Source organism: Empidonax traillii, unplaced genomic scaffold (assembly GCF_003031625.1).
Source record: "Empidonax traillii isolate 1590-97213 ecotype Southwest subspecies unplaced genomic scaffold, ASM303162v1 scaffold65:size4453928, whole genome shotgun sequence".
Lineage (NCBI taxonomy): Eukaryota > Metazoa > Chordata > Aves > Passeriformes > Tyrannidae > Empidonax > Empidonax traillii.
In genome coordinates this window covers 4,409,798-4,432,408 of record NW_020955258.1, presented here as the reverse complement: position 1 = coordinate 4,432,408, position 22,611 = coordinate 4,409,798, and the positions used below count along the sequence as shown (strand labels likewise).

At 34.3% G+C, this 22,611-nt stretch overlaps 1 protein-coding gene and 1 long non-coding RNA gene across 2 annotated transcripts in view; both read right to left on the bottom strand.

The window, feature by feature from the left end:
- LOC114055692 (titin-like) overlaps positions 1-22,611 on the bottom strand; it is a gene marked incomplete at its 3' end in the record, with an annotated part of 131,673 nt that overhangs the window by 20,962 nt on the left and 88,100 nt on the right. The window contains exons 103-111 of the mRNA XM_027880087.1: positions 21,731-21,787; positions 21,525-21,599; positions 20,968-21,222; positions 20,231-20,317; positions 3,191-3,271; positions 2,903-2,992; positions 2,617-2,700; positions 1,551-1,655; positions 1,254-1,337 (exon numbers count right to left, since the gene is read on the bottom strand). Of these exons, the coding sequence (XP_027735888.1) occupies positions 1,254-1,337; positions 1,551-1,655; positions 2,617-2,700; positions 2,903-2,992; positions 3,191-3,271; positions 20,231-20,317; positions 20,968-21,222; positions 21,525-21,599; positions 21,731-21,787 (918 nt within the window). The remainder of the gene's footprint in view (positions 1-1,253; positions 1,338-1,550; positions 1,656-2,616; positions 2,701-2,902; positions 2,993-3,190; positions 3,272-20,230; positions 20,318-20,967; positions 21,223-21,524; positions 21,600-21,730; positions 21,788-22,611) is intronic.
- Positions 6,713-12,833, bottom strand: LOC114055787. The gene is made up of 3 exons (XR_003570824.1): positions 12,823-12,833; positions 10,483-10,485; positions 6,713-6,777 (listed from the first exon to the last, which is right to left on the bottom strand). It is a non-coding gene; the product is annotated as an uncharacterized LOC114055787 (long non-coding RNA).

Below are 22,611 nucleotides of genomic sequence, written 5' to 3'. Positions count from 1 at the left end.
ACAGTATTATTATTACTATCTCACCCTTTTTTTTTTTTTTTTTTACAGTTAGTCAAGAAAATTCACAAAGAACAGAAAATGTACACAATAACCACAAACATAAGTTAAATTAAATTATAAAACCATTCTTCTCAAACAATATATATATTATAAAAGATTTTAGAATGAGAAGGAAAAACAAATCTTTGGGATAAGTAAGAAGAAATATATCTGTACCTTTAGTCGGTGTTGGTTCTTTGGGTTTGGGCACAACAGCTGGTACTTTCTCTTCTGCAACAGCTCTTTTACGCACCTCCGTGACTTTAAAGATACAGATTTTGTTTAGGAATTTTAGAAAAAAAAAACACCTTAGAGCAGTATACATAAAAAAGCACAAGAAACAGAGGTTTATGGTTCTACTATGCAAACATTGAAAATGAAGAGTTTTAACATAAATTCAAGCAGAAATCTCATACAACAGAGACAAAAGTTAGAAGAAGGTCAAGAGTATTTTTGGCATGGATATTAATTATAAAGACTACATATACCTTTTGCAGTTGGAACCTCCACTTTTTCAGGGGGAGCAACAAGCACCTTCTCTTCAGGAGTAACTTTCTTAGTCATCTTGGGTACTTTAAAGATAGGACCTAACTTCAGTATTCTTTTGTATAATTTATAAATAGACACCAAACCAGAAGCTTAGAACAGAGACTTACAAACAAACAAACAAACAAACACACACTATAGTGACAAATGTAATACAAGACAGACATACTAAAATGTCCCTTGCTAAACTCAACTTGTATGAAGAATATTATCAGTTAACAATAACAGCATGTACAAACTGCAATACCTTTGGCTGATGGAGCTGGCACCTTTTTAGGAACAGGTTCTTTTACTTCAGGAATGGGTTTCTTAGGCATCTCAGGCACTTTAAAGACATTTTATTTTAAGAATGTCATCCACCAGCAGTAAAAGAAAGATAACACAAAACATATACAAACAGACATAATGACATAAGAACTGCTCTGCAGAATGTATTTTTTAAAGATGATACAGAAATTAAAGCAAAAGACACTTTACATCCATAGGCATACTTCCTGAAGAAGTAAAAACACTTTAGAGTTTGTTTTTTTGCTAGGAATTTGACAGGCATTTTGAGACATCAGTATGGAAAGGCAGCACAGATACAAAACTAACATAAATAACAAACAAAATAAACCAGATGGAGACGCTGAATGAGTACAACAACACATTGTTTTCCTAAGTTGTACCTTTTGCTGGAGGAAGCTCCAGTTTCTCAGGAGTGGGTACAGGTATTTTTTCTTTTGGGACAGGTTTCTTAGGAATCTCTGGCTCTTTAAAGATATTATTTTGCAAACACATTTTAAAATTACTTTCAGAACAGTAAAAGCACGAAAAACATGAAACAAGGTAAAAACATGAAACAGGACCACAAGCTCCCCCCAAAAGAGTCTTAAGACTCACATAAAGCTTAGAACAAGAAATGAAGAGGAATACTAACGAACACAAAAGATGTCATGAGTAACTTGCAAGAAAAGATTGTGTACCTTTTGCTGGTACAATTTCCTCTGGAATAGTTTCCCCTCCTTCTTCCTCAGGAACAAAAATGGGAACCTTTTCTTCAGACACAACTTTCTTTGCCACCTCAGGCACTTTAAAGATATTATTTTAAGAACTTTACTTTCACAACTTCACAAAGAAAAATTTATAACATAAAACTCAGGGACAGCAATTTTAAAGTAACAACAGTAATATATAGTAACAAAAATAGGAGAAACTCTATTTTTTGCTCCCTGGAAGCAGCAATGTGCAATTTGGCTACAAGGATTATATGAGGACTAGCTCTTTTGCCTAATTTTTAATTGGGCAAAAAAGAAAATATTAGTAAGACATGCTACAAACCACAGGTTAAGGAAGATTATTAGCATGTATGGGTTTTTTTTTTACATCCAAACCTTCCAGTGTCTGCTTTCTTAAAAAACTCAGCTGCTGAGGTAGTATTTGCTTGGCACCAGATCGTGGCCTTTGCAATAGTCTGTCTCCTCTTTGAATTTCACATTTAGGGTATATAATTAGGTTATTTGTATGGTCAGTTGTGAATTGATTTTATTTTTGTATAAGTTTAGCTAAAAACTTGAGACTTTAGCACACTCTCAAGGTAAATGTAAGAGTGATCTCCCTGAATTGAAGAATTTCCAGGTAAAAACAACCTTTTATTTCAGATATTTCATTTCTGTTTAAACAACATTTAAATTATTTTAAAAATTAGTTGAATTAATTTAAAAATTAGTTTTAATTAATTAATTTTAAAATAATTTTAAAATTTATTCCGAATTATAATATCACAATGAATTATTTAATTCACAGTGCTCATTTAAAAGGGGAAAAAAGCAAGTCATTCAAGGCCTGATTCTCAGCCTGCTGAAACCAATAACAAAATAGACAATCAAGCCATGTCTCAGCCCTAGCACTGCTCACTACGGGAAAGCGATGGGTGATAGAAACAAGGATCTGACTTTACATGAGTATAAATTGGATTTCAAAAGCAGATTCCACTGAGATATGAAAATAAGAGGGAGACAAATTATCTGCATACAACACGATGTGATATACCTTTAGATGGTGGAATTTTCTTTACTTTAGGAACTGCAACAGGTACTTTTTCTTCTGGGACAGCTCTCTTGGGCACCTCTGGCACTTTAAAGATATTATTTTGATAAGAAATTTTAGAACATCAGAACTACAGAAACCACAGAACAAAGGCACACAGACCAAGAAGAATAAGAAAGCTCCCCTCAGAAGATTAATTAAGATTTACACCAAGCTTAACAATGAATGGAGATGAAGATCTTAATGAATTGAACAAAGCTCTCATAATCTTCAAGAAGGAATGATGTACCTCTTGCTGGTATTTCTGGAATATTTTCCTCTTCCTCTTCTTCTTCAGGAGCAAAAACAGGTACCTCTTCACTGGGAGGTCTTGGTATTTCTGGCACTTTAATGTTTAATTGTAGAAAACTTGGTCATAACTTTAGAAAATGAGAGACAACTTACACAGAAGCTAAAGATCATGAATTAGCAAGTACATTTGTCACAAACTGCTATGATATTTCAATTACATTCTAATAACAAACATAAAGAAACAATAAGCAACATCATCCACACGTTCAATTATAAGAATCAATACCTTTGGCTGCTGAAGGTTCTGGTTTTTTACGTACAAGGACAGGTACTGTCTTTTCTGGAACTTTCTTGGGCACTTCAGGCACTTAAAAGACATTTTTGTTTAAGGAATTAATTTTCAATGTAACATAAGACATGTTAAAACAATAAGATAATCACACTAATATTGTAAAATCTAATTGTGTATGAAAGCATAATTTTATCCATAGATTTATGCACAGGTGTAAACTTACACATAGACTGCAGCATTACAAATTGGTGGTAGTAAGGCTAAGGGGGAAGCTGGCTGTTTAGGTACATTGTGTATCTTTTGAAGCATCTGTTTTTGAAACAGCAAGTCCTTTAAAATTATTTAGGAATATAAGATCCAAAAGACAAGAGACAATACAATACACAAACATAGATAGACATTTTCAAAGCATAGAATAAGTGTAGCACCCACAACTAACAGACACAGACACAAGACTGTCCTGATCAAACATAGGACAGTGAGTGGTTCAAACACATGGGGTCGATGAATGGTACTGTTACTGGCAGATTTCTAAAGCTGAAGAAACAAAACTAGAATTACACAGTTGAACCAGAAACTGGTGTATACCTTTGGCTGGTGGAGGCTCTTCCACTTTTTTAGGCACTGGGGCAAGTACCTTCTCTTCTGGCACAGGTTTCTTTGGTACTTCAGGCACTTGAAAAAATATTATTGGAGCTTAAGAATTTCATTTTTCAACCAAACCGTAAAGAACATTGATATAAATCAAGAAAGTGGAATGACAAATAACTGTCAAGACTAGAAAACTTTCTTCATTCCTCATTATATTAAAAGAGGAAAGATGAATAAAGACTGACTTTTTAAATATTTTTTTTAACATATTCAGTCAAGAGCTGATATACCTTTGGCTGGTGGAACTTCTTTCTTTTTTGGAACAGGAATAGGAACCTTCTCTTCCGGAACAGGTTTCTTTGGCACTTCTGGAACTTAGTAAGATATTATTGAAAATTGAGCTTGGCATGAGAATCTAAACCAACGTGACATACAACCAATCACACTAAACAATTAAACACAAACAAAAAGAACCACAACTCTTAAGAGTAACAATTCTTTAACTATCCCAGCTTTTAAAATAAGTGAAAGATAAATGAACTCTAGAGAATCTTTCTGATCACAGATAATTACAAGTGCATATACCTTTAGCTGGGGGAGCTTCCTTCTTCGGCACTTGGACTTTCTTTTCAGGTACAGGTTTCTTTGGCACCTCGGGCACTTCAAAAACAGCATTTTGGTTAAAAAAATAAACCACAAGCTACTCAAAACAGAAATGAAACAAAAAAGACAGCAACACTGACATTTCATATGAAGAACCCCCTCCAGAAAGAGCAGAAAAAGGTAATAATCCAATAAGAGAGCTGAAATATAACATGAATTACATATTCAGAGAATTCTGCTAACATGAAGAGAAGATATATACCTTTTGCTGGAGGAACTTCTTTTTTCTTCATAACAGGTATTTTTTCTTCTGGAACAGGCCTCTTGGGAACTTCAGGCACTTGAAAGATACCATTAATATTTTAGGTATTTACTTCCACAACAGCAGGAACATAAAGTGCAAACAAACATACAAATACATACTCAGAACATACAGCTATGATTTAACAGGGTTTCACTGTTAAGACAAAACAAAATAGCAAACATTATATTAGCTGCTATTATGTCCATTCTCGCAGCTCAGCCACTGAGCCATAAATAAATATGTTTTTAACTTCAAGGGCTTTTTTTTTGATCAGAAGATTAAGACAGAGTTTGCCTTTTAGAACGAGCTATTAAAGAAGATTATAAAGTGCCATGGTGGTAAATTTGCAAAAATACAATTTTTTTCCCTCAAATTTGTGGATTGAATCGCCGTATTAGATATTTAGTTTTTTTACTACTTTTCCATATTTTTCCCTAGAACTATGATCCCAATGCTACTCAGGCACTTTATAGATTGCATCTCATCATATTATAGTATATGCCTTAAATATAAATTGCTGATTACATTTTCTTTCTCAAAAACTTCCAAGAGCTTTCTACATGCAAAAAACCCAAGCACATCTAGTTTATCAACCAACTTACTTCAAGCACAGAATTATGGACACATTAAAAGCAACCAGCAGTTTATATCAAATTTGTTGTGTAAATGAAATATTTTAAAAATCTGAAATCAACAGACTTTCCTTTAACTGCAGTGTGGCAAAGGTTTCAGCTAAGATATATCTTAACTTCTTTTTATACTCCCAAACTCAGCAATATCCATACAAGTTTTACAATGACAGGAGTCCCTCTGGCTCTGAGCATACTGAAGGAAGTTTGGAGCCGTATGAATTAAACTTAACTACTATGATAGAGTCAAAGGAAATTTTAACCAACACTAACCTTCTGTTCAGGATTAACCTGGCTTTTGAGGTGTAAAGCCTCACCTTTTTTCAACTGTGAAAAATATTTTAATCAATATGTCAAAATTCTACTGCAAACACTGTTAAATACAGTTTTTGCATTCACTAATTAGTCAAAAGAAATTCTAAACTTCTTTTAGGGGAAAAGACACTATGGAATGATTTGGATCAGGACTGGAAAGGATAGATACTCTTAGATGATTATGTAATTTTGGAAAATCAGATATAGATAATTTATATTATCTTTATATTATGATGTATCAAGGTCTTGGAATGACCCAGTTCTCCTAGTGAATATCATGTTCATCCTGCACTAACAATGTAGAAAATTTATACCAATACCATAAAAATTAGTCCTAAGGGAAACACCTACAACTAAAAGTATTTAAATATGGATATTTAATAAAACTTTTGTATCTTTTTTTTTTCATGAAAATATATTATTCCCTTTAGGACAAAAATAGACATCAACCATAGGGATTTCAAAGACTTCTGAGTAGAGTTCCATGTGATTTATGTTCCTAAATCATGTATCCTACCTATTTTCTAGATAAATATATTTTTTGTCTGCGATTGCAGACATCACATAAGCATTTCTAAGTATTTCAAGAACAGTTTGATGGCAAAAATGGATTCTGAATGGGGATGAAATTAAGCTCAGTTAAATTTGCTTACTGGTTATATGCAGTTCATATGAAAGAGGAATGAACATGTATGACATGGAACATTTAAATTTATAGAGGTAGTAGTAAAGAGTAGACATACAGTCATCACAGGTTTCCTACACTATATACTAATCAATAAACATCCTGAAAAAGGCAGACTGTAAAGCAGAACATTTTAAAACAAGGCTTTGCTATTTTAATGGAATGAAAAGATACTATTTTTTCTCACACAAACCCTAAAGTATACCTCTAACTGGTAAGGGAGCCTCCTCTTCATACTGAGGGACCTCTGACTCTTCCTCCTCATATTCAGCAACTTCCTCTCCATAATAAGCAGTTTCTTCTTCATAATGTGCAACTTCTTCCTCTTCATACTGAGGAACTTCTTCCGCATAGTGACTAACTTCTTCATAATGATGAACTTCCTCCTTGTAATGGATTACTTCCTTCTCATATCTGGTGGTTTCTTCCTCCTCATATTTAGGAATTTCTTCTTCTTCATACTGAGGAACTTGGACATACGCTTTTTCTTTTCGGACAACTGTCTTGCGCACTTCAGGCACTTAAAAAGATACCAATTAAAAGAACCTTAAAATTTAGCACATAGATCTTACAAATCATAAGGATCACAAGACATTGCCAACTAGGAATTTACCAAAGGAAGAACATTCCAGAGAAAACAAACAGTATTCACTGTACATAGAACATACAAGACACAAAAAACATTTATACCATATTTCATAGTTCTATCCAGTATACCTTTGGCTGGTGGTCTTGCCATTTTTTTAGGAGGATAAATTGGTACTCTTTCTTCAAGGATAGCTCTCTCTGGTACATCAGGCACTTAAAAGAATCATTACAATTACATTTAAGAATTTTTAGACATATTGTTCAAAAGCAAAAATATTCTTGGCAAGAAACAAAAAAAGATATCTTACAAACACATGGTTGACATGTAAAAGACAAATGTGCTTATTGACACTGGACATGTAGTTAGGGGAGTCACTAGACTACTTTTCAACTAAGAAACAAACTTTTCAAGATGCCAATATAAGCAGCTGATATGATTCTTGCTTCATCCAATACTGCCAACAGTGAAGCTAAGCTTGCTGGTGGGCAGAACTCAAAATCCAAATCCATCCAATTACAAAATCACTAAATCTCACTGTCCGCTGTAGCAGTCCCTCTCCTCAGCACTGACACTTTGCACCTCAGGAATAAATTAATAGTCCTCATTCACTGGCAACAGAAGATTTCCCTAGGAAACCATAGATAAGGTTGAGGGAGCGAAAGAATTAATTGCTCAGTGAGGAAGGTATTTTTCTTCTTCTGTCAATTACTTTACGAAGCGGTTTGTTTGTTCAGGCATAGCAAGAAGCCATTCCCTATAAAAGCAGGAAAATTTCCAAAGATTAAGGTGTGGATAAGTTCAGTATTTAAGATTTATTTAGGAAAGACTGTATGCTATGTTTAAGCAGCATGTTCTCTTTTACAGAAGTGCATGGATGTTGTCTTCCGAGGCAGATGTCAATATAGCTGGAAACTGCACAGAAAATTACCCTGGCATTTTAACATCTGGGAGACTTGTCAAGTTATAGAATAACTTTGGCTTTTTCTTAACAGATTGGAGATTTTTTTCAGACCATCTTAGTAGATGGAATCCCTTCTGTCAGTGATAGATTTGAGAATTTCTAGATGTTTTTTTCGTAATAAACTCATAGATGAGCGGCTGCCACAAGTCTTGATGCTTGCTAAGTGGGTGTTATTTTTGAGGCAATGTGAAGACTGCCTAGCTCTTTAAGTATTTTCTGGTAGAGTCCTGCTAGATATTTAATTAAAAGTGCCAAGTACCTTTGCATTTGAAATCTTAAACTAAAACTGATTGGACCTGTTAACTTTGGTGGATTTGATAACAAAAACTGCATTGTGCATGAGTGCTCTTTTCAGAAAACTCAGGTTCCTTTGGATTCTTTTGTTGCAGCTAAAAGACCTCTGTTTGATATCTCATTGGAGAACGGTTGCCTTTTATGTCCTTCTGCTTTGACCTTTTTTCTCCAGACCAGCTGGCATATTAGACCTGCCTTACAGAGAACCAGTCAGAAATCCTCTTACTACTCATGATATGCCTGTCCCCCCTCATTAGAGACTAAATAGATTATTTAGCTTTACACTGATTCGATTGTATTAATCTTTCATTATATGAATATGATAATGCCATTTATCAACAGTAGCAGGTCTAAAAGTAGTAAGTGTGAGGCATCTTGTGGGCCATTTTTCACAAATCAATAAACTGTATCCAAAAGTGAAAGAGCAATGAATTTTCTTTAAAGGCTGTGCACTTTGTTCAAAGCCCTTCAGTAGGCAGATCCATTACATGATCATGCTCAGTGTCTCAGCCATGTAGGCAACAGTAGAGCTAAAGATTTTTCATTTGACCTTCAGATTTAGGTGAGGAATTGCTTTTAGAAAACAGAAAAGCATTGGCTTTGTTTTTGGAAAAGAAAGCATGTTAATTTAAATGAAAGAAAAGGCTGTCCTGTTTCCATTCAAAGGCTGGACAGGTGGCAAGATTTGTGAAGGAAGACCTAGTGAAATTTTTGGGCTTCTCCCATGACAACAGCAGTAAGCCAAGAGGAAAGAATTAAGCCTTTTATGAAAATGGAATACTGTCTTGTGCTATTCTACAATATTCACTTTCATGATAGACTGGCAATAAGCAAAGGACATGAAATTTTATTTTGTTCTCTCTCTCTCTCTGTTTGTTTTGTTGTTTTTTTTTTTAAATTAGGTGACAAGATGTAAATTTGGACACAGAATCTTTTTAGTCTTCATACCTGTGTATGAAATCTCCTTTTCTGTGTGGAGAGAAATGGATACTTCTTCTGAAATAGCCCAGTGTTCTTCTTCTGTTGGTACTTCAAAGACAGAGTCTAACATTAATATTTTTTCTCTGGTGCAGTATCATGTACAATAATAAATATCCTCCCATTTGGAGTTTCTTATGAAAATTGTTATTATTTCCTGACACCTCCCATACCCAGAGTAATTGGTGAAAATGTCTCTAGTGTTTCTCAAAGACTCTGCAAACATTCGCTTGGGACTATGGTGGATCATATTGATAGACTTGGTAGTGTTAGGTTAACGGTAGGACTCAATGATCTTAAGTGTCTTTTCCAATTTAAATGATTCTATGACTCTTAATTTGAACCTCAAGAAAGGTACTAGAACAGTAGGCTTGAAATTCTGGTCATATTGCATGAGGACAATATGTTCATAGATTAATCCATGGGCAGGAGTACCTTCTGGTGGTGGAGACACTTTTCTTTTTGGAACAGCAATGGATACTCTTTCTTCTCTGGCAACTTTCTTCTGCACTTCTTGCACTTTAAAGATAGTAATTGTAAGAATACTAAATTCTAAAAGAAATCACACACTTTCTGAAGTTCATAAAAAGAATAATGGACAAAAGTATAGAGAAGTAGTATACTAATACACAGAAAATATACTTATAATAAACACAACAGTCACATGAGACATACAACCATAAAGACATGTAAATTAATTGAGAAAATGACCAGCTGAAGTTTTAATGCACAGTAGCTAGATATGCATTAAGCATTTTGAAGACCACTAGTTTGGCAGGTTGCAGAAATAAATTTCTCAGAAAAATTTGAAACAACTTTGAAAATTTGAAACTTGGAAAATTTTTCCCTTTGAAACACTGCTGTAGTAACAGCAGAAATACAGCTAAATGTTAAAATAATATATACTAGTATAATACATATTAGAGTAATTATAGATCAAAACAAATCAAAACCAAACAGAATATTCACATATTGTGAAGGAAGATGGGAATTACTGGGATGAAAGTAAGATGTAAATATTTTGCCTCCAGACTTCAGAAACGCAATTAAACCACAGAACACCACACATACAGGGTACATAACAAAATTACTTTTCAAACACAAGAAAAGCACAGAAACAGAGGACATATTTGTAATTTTGAGACATGTCAGGGAATATTGACAATGTTGTAAAACATTGATAATTTTTTTCCAAACATGTTCAAATTTATTTAACTTCTTCACTGAGTAAATGTCTTCACTAAGTTTTGCAAGGGACTCAAGCACCCAGTGATCAATGAAGTTAAATAATCTCCGGAAAATGCAAAGAATGCAGGTGCATGACTATTCTCTGTCACCCTCTGCATTCTTTTCAAGGGAGAAGACAAAGACATTTATAACCAAATCAGGAGAGACAGATTTGATTAACCAGGAAGATTGCGAGTACGATGCACATGGACATCTAATATTTAGAAGTCCTCTCTACTTTCAAAAGGACTTGGATACCTTTAGCTGGTGGAGCTGCCACTTTCTGTGAAATTGGAACAGGTACTTTGTCTTCTGGCACAGGTTTCTTGGGTACTGCTGGGACTTTTTTAAAAAAAGGTTTTTTTAAAGATGCTGAATTAGTCACAGTGTATTAATATAATCAGATGACAAAATACAAATGTAGAGACTTGACATTTCTTCAAGTAAAAAAAAAAGACCACAAACACTGAACAATACAGTTTATGTTAGATAACCAGACACAAATATAAACCACCACTCTGAAATAAGACTTCTGTTGTGTAACTCTGAAAATTATATACCTTTTTTGGGTGGAGCCTCTTCTTTTCTAGCAACTGCAACTTTTTCTTCTGTGATGATTTTCCTGTGCACTTCAGTCACTTAAAAATAATGTGTAAGATTATTTTATTGCAATATTTGAAATACAGATATATGTAAGTTTTTTCTACTTATTCTGATTGTTTAAAAAGAAAGTGCTAAATGAACTTCAACAGCAACAAAAACGAGACACTGCAAGATAGAGTATTTTACAGCCACAGCACAAAAACAATTAAATTGTCAAAAGACAGTGGAGATCCAGACAAAGGTTACAGATACTAACAAGCAAAACTGTATTGAAGTAAAACTCCTAAACACAAATACTGCTAGGTCAATCTAAAAAATCTCCATGATCATAATATTCTGTTTACCTTTAGTTGCTGGAGTTTCTTCAACTTCTATCTCAAAAGTGGGCACCTGTTCTTCTGCAGGTTCTTAAAAAAGATTATGCAACTTTAGAAAATTTGATTGATTTCATCAACAGGCATAAGATAGAAGATGAAATAAAATAAATCTCATCAAGACAGTACAGGCGTCACGGTAGACAAACGAATATAAGTACATGTTTAATGTTGAAGAAATTTGATATGGGAGATACATTTTGTGTCAACATGCGAATATGTTAAAGATGGAATACAGCAAAAAAGCATTTTTTTGCAACAAGAGCAAACCACTGCTATACCTTTTGCTGGTGGAGCCACCATTTTTTTAGACACAGGGACAGGTACTTTCTCTTTAGGAACTGCTTTCTTACGAACTTCAGGAACTTTAGAAAAATGAGTAAGATGAGAAGGAAGATGAGAAAGAATATTAAGGTGTAACATTTGAAATTGCCTCCTACTTCACAATGTATTTTACCAAGTAAGTACAAACAATAATTTTCATGGTACAAGAAACAATTATTTTCAAATTACAAGATGGAATTGGAGACAAACATTCAGCACTGCAAGCAGACACTATTTGTGTCAACATGTACAAGCAAGACAGTAAGACAAACATAATCCCCTTGAAGATACATCACCCAGCTGAGGAACTCGTTTATACCTTTAACTCCTGGAGCTTCCTTAGGAGCAGCTGGAACTTTTGGTTCAGGGACAACTTTCCTGTACTTCTCAGGCACTTTAAAAGATTACAATATACAGTTTTACATAGAGGCACAGTATTACTACAACATGAACACATTTCTTTAATACAAAAAAGCCACAAATGGACATAAACATAGAGTGGCAACATAATGTTAAGAGTAATGAAACAACCAACATGTTGTAATGCAAAGAACATATACCTTTTGTGGGTGGGGCTTCCTCTCTTTTAGGAACTGTTACTGTCTCCTCTATGTAGTAAGACTCTTCCTCAGTCACTTTGAAAGAGCAAAATAAAAAATACTTAAGTTTAAGTGCTTGACATATATTACTGTCTTTATGCTTGCCCTGGTAAGTAACAAAGGATAAGCAATGTGCATTTCTAATAGACACCTCTGGTATTACAAAATCTACACTCAAGCCATCCTGCTCCCTCTGAGGCCAATGGAAACATTCCAAGCAACTCAAATGCAACAGAGAGACTGAGCTCTCATCTTGAATTTGCATGGAATGCGAAAATGCTCAGTCCATTCCTCTGTCCACATGTTCACTAACGTTGGAATTTGTTCATTTTGAGAAACCTTCTCTCCCAAATACCAAGAAAATTTCTTGATGAAAGCTGGTCCCTGGAAAAATCTTTCACTGGTGTCACTCTGAACAGAAATTGAGTCAATCTAGTTATTGTTCTTCACAGTATTATGTTACCACCAGTAAACTTACAGGTGGAAACAATAGTAATTTTATGTTGAAATTGCCTGAGTAACCAGAGTTCACCATGATATTCTAAAGGACCTTTACTTCATTCAAGCAACCTGGTGGAAGAAGAACTTCCAACAGAGAATTTTTGTAAACAAAAAGAAAGGCTGATAGATGTCAATATCCAAGAGATACCTCATTATTTTCCCTCTATCACAATAGGATTAACTCCTACATTTTTCAAAAGTAGTTAAAAGAAATTGTAGACATTCTTAATATTAAAATTTGTAGGTTATGAAATGTATTTATATAGTAGTAAATTCTTCCATAAGTAGATATTAATCCATATTACTTTTTGGTGCAAAACAAAAATTGCTTTTTCGCTTTTGCCTAGATTCCTGAATTGTTGTCATACCTTCAGAAACCTCTTCTCTGTGAATGGAAACAGATACTTCCTCCGTTTCTTCTTCAGACCATTCTTCTACTGTTGGTTCTTTAAGGAAAATTATTAGTTTTAGTTTTTTTGGTGGATGGATAGATGGAGAGAGGGAGGGATTGATGGATGGAGAAGATGAAGACCAATTCTTACAAACTCTATATGACAATGACAGATATGCATACCGTACAGAAAGTGCTCTGTACATACATATGTACAATTTTCTCTAAATTACATGTTTTGTCCATGTGTGTTGTTGTATCTCTCTAATACCATACACTGGTCAACAGTCAGTTCATCAGAATGCCTCAGCTCCCCAAACTTGCCCATCACAACAGCTGAGGTGGAGGAAATGAGTCAAAATATTTGATGTTGCTCTCTGATCCAAGTGTGTGAAAGTGAGAAGGAAAGGAATAAGATAAGAAGAATAAGTCAGGAACTGAAAGAAAAGCCTGGAATGTGCAGAACAAATACGACTGTGTCAGGAAAACATCAACTTGTTCTGGGCAGAAGGTTAATTTGCAGGAGACAAACAAAAATTAACACTGCACGTATCCATAGAAATATAATTTGTAAGTTCATGTTTTAGATAGAGAATTTCCAGATATTATTCTAAAAACTCATTTATGCTTTTTAATGGAAAATAGAAATTGTCTTCACTGGATAGTTATTAATGGGATAAAAACCAGACAAAATGCTGATTTGTTACCCTGAAGTAGATTTTATGTAGAATTATACTGACTTAAAACTACTTGTAATAGAAGGGTTAACTTTGTTCATAAAATCTTATGTGTATGAGGGAATAAGGAACTTTTTTTATAATTCAACAAGATAAGTTTCATGGACATCCTGTTAATTAAGCAAGTGTCATTAAAAATAATTGCAGACATCTTGCTAAACAAACACGTATCAGTATTGGTAAAATTTACAGCTGATAAGAACTGCAGCTTTCATCTTTGACAAATCCCAGATGACCACTTAGCAATGAACCACGAACTCAAGCCTCAACGCAGCCGCATTCAAAACTCGGGACTTGGAAATGTATAAAAAGGAACATTTACTACATTTTCGGTGTGTGTCTCGGGTGGGGCAACTGCCCCCCAGGCCACCCAGTGCTGTTTGCTTTATTATCGCTTGCTTAATAAATTTAGAAATGTTTAATTGGAATTGAGTTGTCTAAATTCTTATACTAACTTATAACAACTGATCTCAGTCTTCCTTGAGTATGAGAATATGAACTGAAAGCTGGTGAGAGGCTAACACTGCAGGGCTACAGAGAGCTTTGTATAGAATATGACAAATGGATGGTCACAGCCCTAATTAGAGGAGTCTAAACTAAACAATATATCCATATTTGCTACTACAATTTTATGAGAGCCTGATCTGAAGTTCACTATATTCAGTGGTAGAGTTTCCATTCCTGTCAACGTGGTGGGATCCTGGCATTCAAGACTGAAATGGTAAATGGCACTCAGGAGGCTCTTAACTGCCTGCAGCTCTGTAAAATGCTCAACACAAAACTCACACTGAGATAACTAACACAACATTTTTGTGTATTTTTATCTTGGTATTAGAACACCAGACTTGCAGTCAAAGCATAAGTTTCTCGCTCTTGTCTGTTTACAGTGTACCTTCAGGTAGTGGGATTTCCTCTGGAATGGCAACAGATATTCTTTCTTCTTTAATAATTACTCTTTCTTCAAAGGTGGCTTTCTTCTGCACTTCGGGCACTTTGAAAGATAGTAATATTAAATGTATCCTTTTCCAATTCCATTGTGAAAGCAATGTTGCAAAATGCTAAATCTAAGTTTCCAAAGAATTGCTTAAGGGTACTGAGTACAAAACATTTAACAGAGGTTCAATATTTAGAAAGAATATTTTTATGGGTATTGCACAACATATACAACACACTGTAATGATTCACTGTCACTAAATCAGAACAGCATAATTCACCAGGAAAGCACAAATCAACAACTGACAACAATAAACAGAAGCTGAGAAACAGCATATTCTTGTATTCTACTGGAAAGCATACCTTTAGCTGGAGGAGCCTCAATTTTTTTAGGAACAGCAGGAGATACTTTCTCTTTAGAGATAGGTTTCTTAGGAACTGCAGGCACTTAAAAAAAGTATTTGGTTTAGAACCTCAGAAGTAAAAACTGGCAAATGCATCATGTAAGAGAAATGTGTTATTCAAAAAGACTGCACACAGACATGTTTTGTTTACAAAACATGACAGCTGAACAATTTAAGACAAACAAAATGTTCTAAAGAGTACAATAAACAACACTACGGTGAACTGTATTGTACCTTTTGCAGGGGGGGCTTCTACTTTAGCAACATATGGTAATTTTTCTTCGGGAGCCAGTTTCTTAGGTACTTCTTGTACTTCAAAGATATTAATGATAATATTATTAGCTAAAATTAACTGGTGCTTTAAAACCGCAGCTACAGCACATTTGTGTCACAAAACTGACACAAAAGAAACATATATAAAGTGACTGAAGTATAAATAAAACCAAATTCACTTAACAATAAAAACTAAAATTGCACATAAACGAGATGTTTAAGATAATAAGAAAATAACGTTATTTATTTAGGTGTACCTTTAGGTGTTGGAGCCTCCTCTCTCTTTGGAACAGCAATTTTTTTCTCTGGGGGAGCTTTCTTGGGCACCTCTGGCACTTAAAAAGGATAAAATGCAAGATAACTGAATTCTGTATTTCAAAGATTTATTGGAGCATTATAGATTTCATTAATCCATTTATAAGAATCTGAAGATATACCACATAACACACTCATACACTTAACACAGAAAAATATAAGACAAGAGCAACATATGTTTGAAAAAAACCAAAACCAAACCAGTTGCTCCAAGATTGACAAATTATTTAAGACTGAATTCTTAACTGAAGAAAGAGATGCTCAGATATGTTACTTGGCCTTAAAAACTCTCATACATGCACAGAGAATAATACATTAAAAAAGAATTATACATAGAAGAGGATTATGCATAAAAACAAACATTATTACATACAGAGTAATGGGAAAGTAAAATTCAACAGGTATGTCTTTGGCATGCAGATGTTCTCTTTTGGGAACACGAACATGTACTTTATCTTCAGACACAGGTTTTTTAGCACTTCAGAAACTCTAAAGGTATTAAAGTTCTTTTAAGTAATATTTCTAAGGCTTTTGACAGTCTTAGATGGGAACAGACATCCAAGAAAACACACAAAGACTATGTTTATCATATGCTTATGTTGAGAAATGAATAAAAGTTAGGAAAACAGGACAATAGCATGTGACTGATTAAAGCTCACATTCAAAAGATACTGTACCTTTTGCTGGGGGAACCACCTCCTTTTTAGCAACAGCAACTTTCTTTTCTGGAACAGGTTTCTTAGGGACTTCAGGCACTTCAGAAAACATTGTCAAAGCAAGAGATCTTTAGCTCTCAGAACACTTATACAGATTTCAGTAATCCAAGACTATTTTACAGGATGGACACAGTGCCTGGACAAGGAGCTGAGCTCTGCAATCAACACAATACAACATACAGCCTTTTGGACATACACAGACTACACAAGAAAGACACTATGATACAGTATAAAACCGCAGTGTTAAAGTCACTGCACTATCCCATTTCATGGGACTCCATTGAAATAAAAACACCCTACCCTTTTCTCCAAAAGCCACACAACCTAAATACAAACAATAAGCACAAGACTGTTAGGAAAGAGAAGGGCTCAAGCTGAGACAAATTCAAGCTGTAAGTGGTTATAGCACAACTGAAAAAGCAAAAGTGTGCAATGGAGACAATGCAAAATCAAATAATGCATATGGAGGTAATACAAAACCAAAGACACAAAGAGAGTAAACTCATAAAGATATTCAAGAAAACAAGGAAAACAATACAATGAAAGACAATTTCTGAGGGTTTTGCTTTTTTCTTTTTTTTACTAGGGCAGTAGAAATACCTTTACCTGATGGAGCTTCTGGTTTAGGGACAGGAATAGGCTTTCTTTCTTCTGGAACACGCCTCTTTGGCACCTCAGGCACTTTAAAGAGATAGGTGGTGATCATTTAGGAGACTGTATTTTTCAAATACTTGGTAAATCACAGTAGGCTGCTTTTAACATGGTGTATAAGCAAATAATCTGTATAAAAAACTGTGCTGTTTTATCAGATATAATATACTCAAAAAAGCTATTAAAAGAATCATTTAAAGCAGTGTTGAAGAATAATAAGATTCAGAAATGCAGTGGGTCTTGAACCTCGGAGTGTAGAGCCATAGAAAAATGAAAAGATCTCAGTTATTTTATGTTGTCCTCTGGTAAACAGTATTACTGACAGATGAAGTGAAAGTTCAGAAAAACAGGGTGCACAGTGATGCAAAGACTTTATTCACCTTCAACATGAGGGATCTCCAGTTCTGTAGAAATGACTTCCTCCTCCTCCTCAACTTCTCTTTCTGCTACAATAAGAATTTTAAAGATATTAAATTTTGATATAAGAAATATCAAAGTTCACAATAAATCTGAAAAACTTGAAGATGTTATGTGTGTCCAGTACACAATGGTCACTGAAACACGTGTGCTAATTCATAAAAAAAATTAATCTGGAAAACCAACAGCAAATATCACAATGAATTTTAGATTCAAATTAAAACAAACAAACAAACTCAAATATTGTTTAGCTTCACATCCTTAATCAATCTACCTTCAATTGGGTAAACAGCTTCATAGAATCTTTCTTCAACTGTTTTCTCACGCTCTGGTGGCTCTTCAAAGAAAAGCATTTAAATAATATTAAGATAAAATAGTTGAAATATGCCACCTATTAAGTTAAAGAAAACTAAGGCTACAGCACACAATGAACAAAAAGAAGCAAGGCATACTGAAAGACAAATGTACAATGTGTCTAAATATGTAATTTGCCATACATAAAAATAAATCCAAAGAAAGTCTGGAAGAATTGACTGGTTTTGATTTGGGTGCACAGATTTTTGGTTTTGTACATACCTGTAACATATGAATACTCTTCTTCTCTGTGGACAGAAACTGACATCTTTTCTTCTGAAACAGTCCATGTTTCTACTGTAGGTACTTTAAAGATAGGATTTTGTTTTAGTATTTTATATTCTAGATCCAGATTAGTGGTAGTCAGCATGTGAGTTTTTATCAAATCTTTATCTGTATTGTACATGAAAGTACTAGACATATTTAGACAGTATTCATATTCTAAAATACTGAACACAAAACAAGCACACAAATATAATATTTAGTATTTGTTAAAGACTACAGACACAGACATGTTTAACCCAAACATTTGAAACAAATGCATGCACAGGCTTTTGGAAATAGTACATCAAAAGAATTCCAAAGGCAGTTCTTCAAAGATATTTTTGGTAGTTTGGACACAATTATGTTTATTATGTAAGGACAGGCCAGCAGGCAGAATAGACGAAGAAAAAGCTAAATCACACTGCAATATTCTGTAGGCTCTTTAAACATGAAGCAAAAGTCTAGCCACAAACACGTTAAAAACAGACTTTATGAAAGACTAAGCATGGTACACATACTATTTAAACACTGAAAGTAGTTACTGCATGACTAGTACAATAGACACACATACATACACACAGGTCCACATATTAACAAGGTGCACAGAAGCACACAGGGTGCCGGAAAAATGTAAACTGTAATGGAGAGATGCTGATCTGTACCTTCCTTTTTCATAACTTTTTCCTCAATTACCGCTGGTGCAGGTTTTGGTGGTACAACTTTCTTGGTAACTGTTGGCATTAGAATTTTGTTATTCAGTCAAATATTTATCAAAGAGATTAAAGTAAGTCTATGGCTATCTATCAGTGATATTGAAAATACAATAAACAAGACAAAAAGAAGCTAACTCAGTAGCTAAGTCAGGCATCTTGGAACCATGCAAAGCAGCAAGAGGAATGTGATTTTCTTTTTATTGTTACCGTCCAAAGGGGCTGGGTAAGTCAGGGCATTTAGCACACAAGTCATTTCCTGACATATATTGAATTGCAGTTGATAGAATCTTGCTGCAGAATGGGAAATGCTATAAAAAAGGAAGTAGTTGCCAAGAGAATAAGGGTAAATCTTTATTTCATAACCAAACAATTAACTAAGGCATCCTGGTAGATGGGTCAAGATGGAAATCTAAGCAAGATGGGAATTTTCCCTTTTCAGCTTAGAGACACAGTATTTCACCCAGTGCAATTTTATACTCACTTCCTTTGTTAAAGGATTGGTATTTAGCATTTGCATTTAGTATTTTCCCCTAAAAAGCTTTTAATCTTATTTCTAAAGAATTCAGCATAAGTTTTTATTAGATGTTTCAAAGACTGAAAAATTGATCAGATCCTTTTTAAGTAAAGATAAAGGGTATGCAGATTAGATAAGTAACAATAGCCAACACTTTCATGTAAAGACGACATTAAGGTAATTAAACAGTAGTTACCCTCAGCTCGTTTGACTTTTTCTTCTGTAACCCTCTGAGTGGTCATCTCCACTTTTTCATCAACAGGTTTCTTGACAACTGCAAGTAATTCAGGTAGATTTATTTTTTAAATAATCTTGCAAATTATTTTTCTGACACAAACCAGGTAGAACTGGCTCTTTTCAAGTTTAGGATGTTATAAAGTTTGTGCATCCTCTGCACTGTTCAGTGCCCACCCTCCCCTGAGGGATATGCAGTGATTTAAATGGAGGACAATTCTCAGATGGGCAGCATTTACAGGCCCAATAGTTACACCCACACCCAAGGCTAATAAACAGTGAGAAGGAAGGATAACTGAAGCTCAGTTTGATTTTGCCTTCAGTTCTCAGTTTGCTTCAACCACCATTGAGCAGAGAGTTTAGGAATATAAGGTGGGAGAAGAGGAAGGATTACCATGACCCTTGCTCATGTTACTGTCCGACATAAAGAGAATTTCCTCCTTCCCAAGGAAATGTGAATAATCAGTATCATTCACCTTGAAGGAGATGCATTCGAGATGTTAATCTGCATGTTCTTATTATTTTTGCAGGAAAGTCATACCTTTTTGAACTGTTACTTCCTTCTTTTCCTTCTTTTCAGCTGTAATTGCTGGTGGTTTTCGCTCAGGCACAGTTTTCTTGGGAACCACTGAAAAAAAAATAAAATCACTTAATGATAAAAAATGTGTTGCCTAAAGGGTCTATAGACAGGAAGGTATTAGTTATGATGTAATTTAATGAATTTGAAAAAACACACAGCGTTTTAAAGATCTAAGTATTGCAGTAAAATATTTTGCTTAGTTCCAAGTTTGATGGTTTCTCATCAGAGACAAATTCTGTTCTTAGAGGCATTCGTGTTATTAATACCTAAGACAGTTATATCATGCAAGAAATTTCAAAATATAGCCACTAGCATAAAGCATTTTTTGGAAACTTTTAACATAAATCAAATTTATCTAGAACACATGAACATTATAGAAGAAACATCCAAACAACTAAAAATGACACATATCATTATAAAGTACTATCTCATATTCAGTTTTAAAGACCTGCAAAGTCCACTGGCAATCCCATTATAATGTATTATTACGTATCAATTTTTATCTGCATATATACTTTGCCATACCAGGGTCCTTGGCTTATCATCAAGTGTCAGTTAAAATTTGTCAGCATATTATGGTTCCAGTTATTGTAACAAAAAAAATAAAATCAAAAAATGTTGCTTGGTCCAAAATATTGATGCCACATGATTAAATATGAGAAAAGAGAAAAAACAAAATGGTATGATAATTAAAATACCTTCTTCATGAATGACTCTTTTTTCTTCATAAGTCACTTCTCTTTTCTCATAAGTTTCTTCCCATTCTTCTTCCCCTTCATCATAGCCTTCTTCCTTGACATAATAATCATGGTCTTCACCATAATCTTCTTCCCATTCTTCATAAGTTTCTTTGGGCATTTCATATCTTTCCTTCTTTTCTTCATGTACCTCTTCTCTCCTTGCCATGGATGTTATTTTGACCTCTTTGGGCTTCTCTGGCAGCACCTCAGGAACTTAAAAAAAAATAAAATTGATTATTCATATCATAGCCTGGAATTTGCAAGGCATGGATGTTCACACTTAATGAAATTATTTCACCTTCACAGAAAGTTTAAGTGGCTATTTTTTAAGCAGTCCTAATCAGCTTGGATTTTAAATATGTGTTTTTAACATAAAGACAGCAATCAAACAATTCTGTTTGATTCAAGGTACTGTAAAACAAAACACCAGGTTTGTTTCCTGTTTTGTTTCCACCAGGAAATTCTACTATTTTTAAAATAGTTAAAAAAAAAAAAAAGGAGAAAAGAAAAAATACCTTTAGGTGGTGGAACTTCTTCAGGACCTTTTTTAACCACCTTTTGGGGGACTTTCTTTAGTGGAACCTTTTTTTCTGCTTAAGAATAAAACATTTAAAAATTTTAATTAAAAAAAATCAAACAATTCCCCAAAAACCAAACAAAACCCAAAACCCAACAGTCATGAAATATGTACACACTGTTCAAATACTGTAAGTATTCTGACCTGGCTTTTTCTTCTCTGGAGGTGGAACAAGAGGCAGAAGAATAGGAATAGGGGCAGCTTGCAGGAAAAATGAAATATTTAGAACATAATTTGAGTAAGATATGAAAAAAGTTGAGTATGAAAAAAATTCTGGTTTGGAAAAATAGATTATATGATTTTATTGCAGCAACAGAGTAAGAGCAAACACAGTGCTCATTCTCAGAGTCTATAGTACCGGAATAAATATATTTTAAGTGGAAATTCCTGTTCTACCCATATTTGAACCCTAAACCTTCAAGGTTTTATTTTCTTTGCTGCCCTCACTCTCCTATCTTTGCTGATAGTAATCCATCTAAACATGAAACTTTTCCCCTCCTGCTGCCACTGCAGACATTTACCAAATTATCCAGGATATAAACCCAAGAAGACTGAGTTTCTAAGGTTCATAATAAGCTAGTGAATATAACAGAAGTATGAATAATGTTTGTAGTCTGTAGTCCAATACCAGAGCCTGGGGAGAGACCATTTGCAATAAATGTGCAATCCAATGAATGGCTCTATAAGGTGTTGTTTTTTTTTTTTTTAAGGGTAGTAATTTAGACAGCTTGTTTAAAAGATATTTCTGCGGCAAAAAGAAGAAGAAATGAAAATAAAAAATCAGAGAGGAAGATGGAAATAAAAGGAAGATCAAATGAACAACAGTCTGACAGGAAAACATGACGGAAAGACTAACTCTTTTTAAGCAAAAAGGCTTCATTTCTACCACTACTTGTGTAGAGTTTTCACCTTTCACACAGCAAAGAAGCCTATCCAAGCCAAGTCTTGCCCATACTGTATTTGCACAAGGACAATTAAATAGATCTTATCACTGGGCTAAGATTTTTCTCTGGGGTTCCCACTGG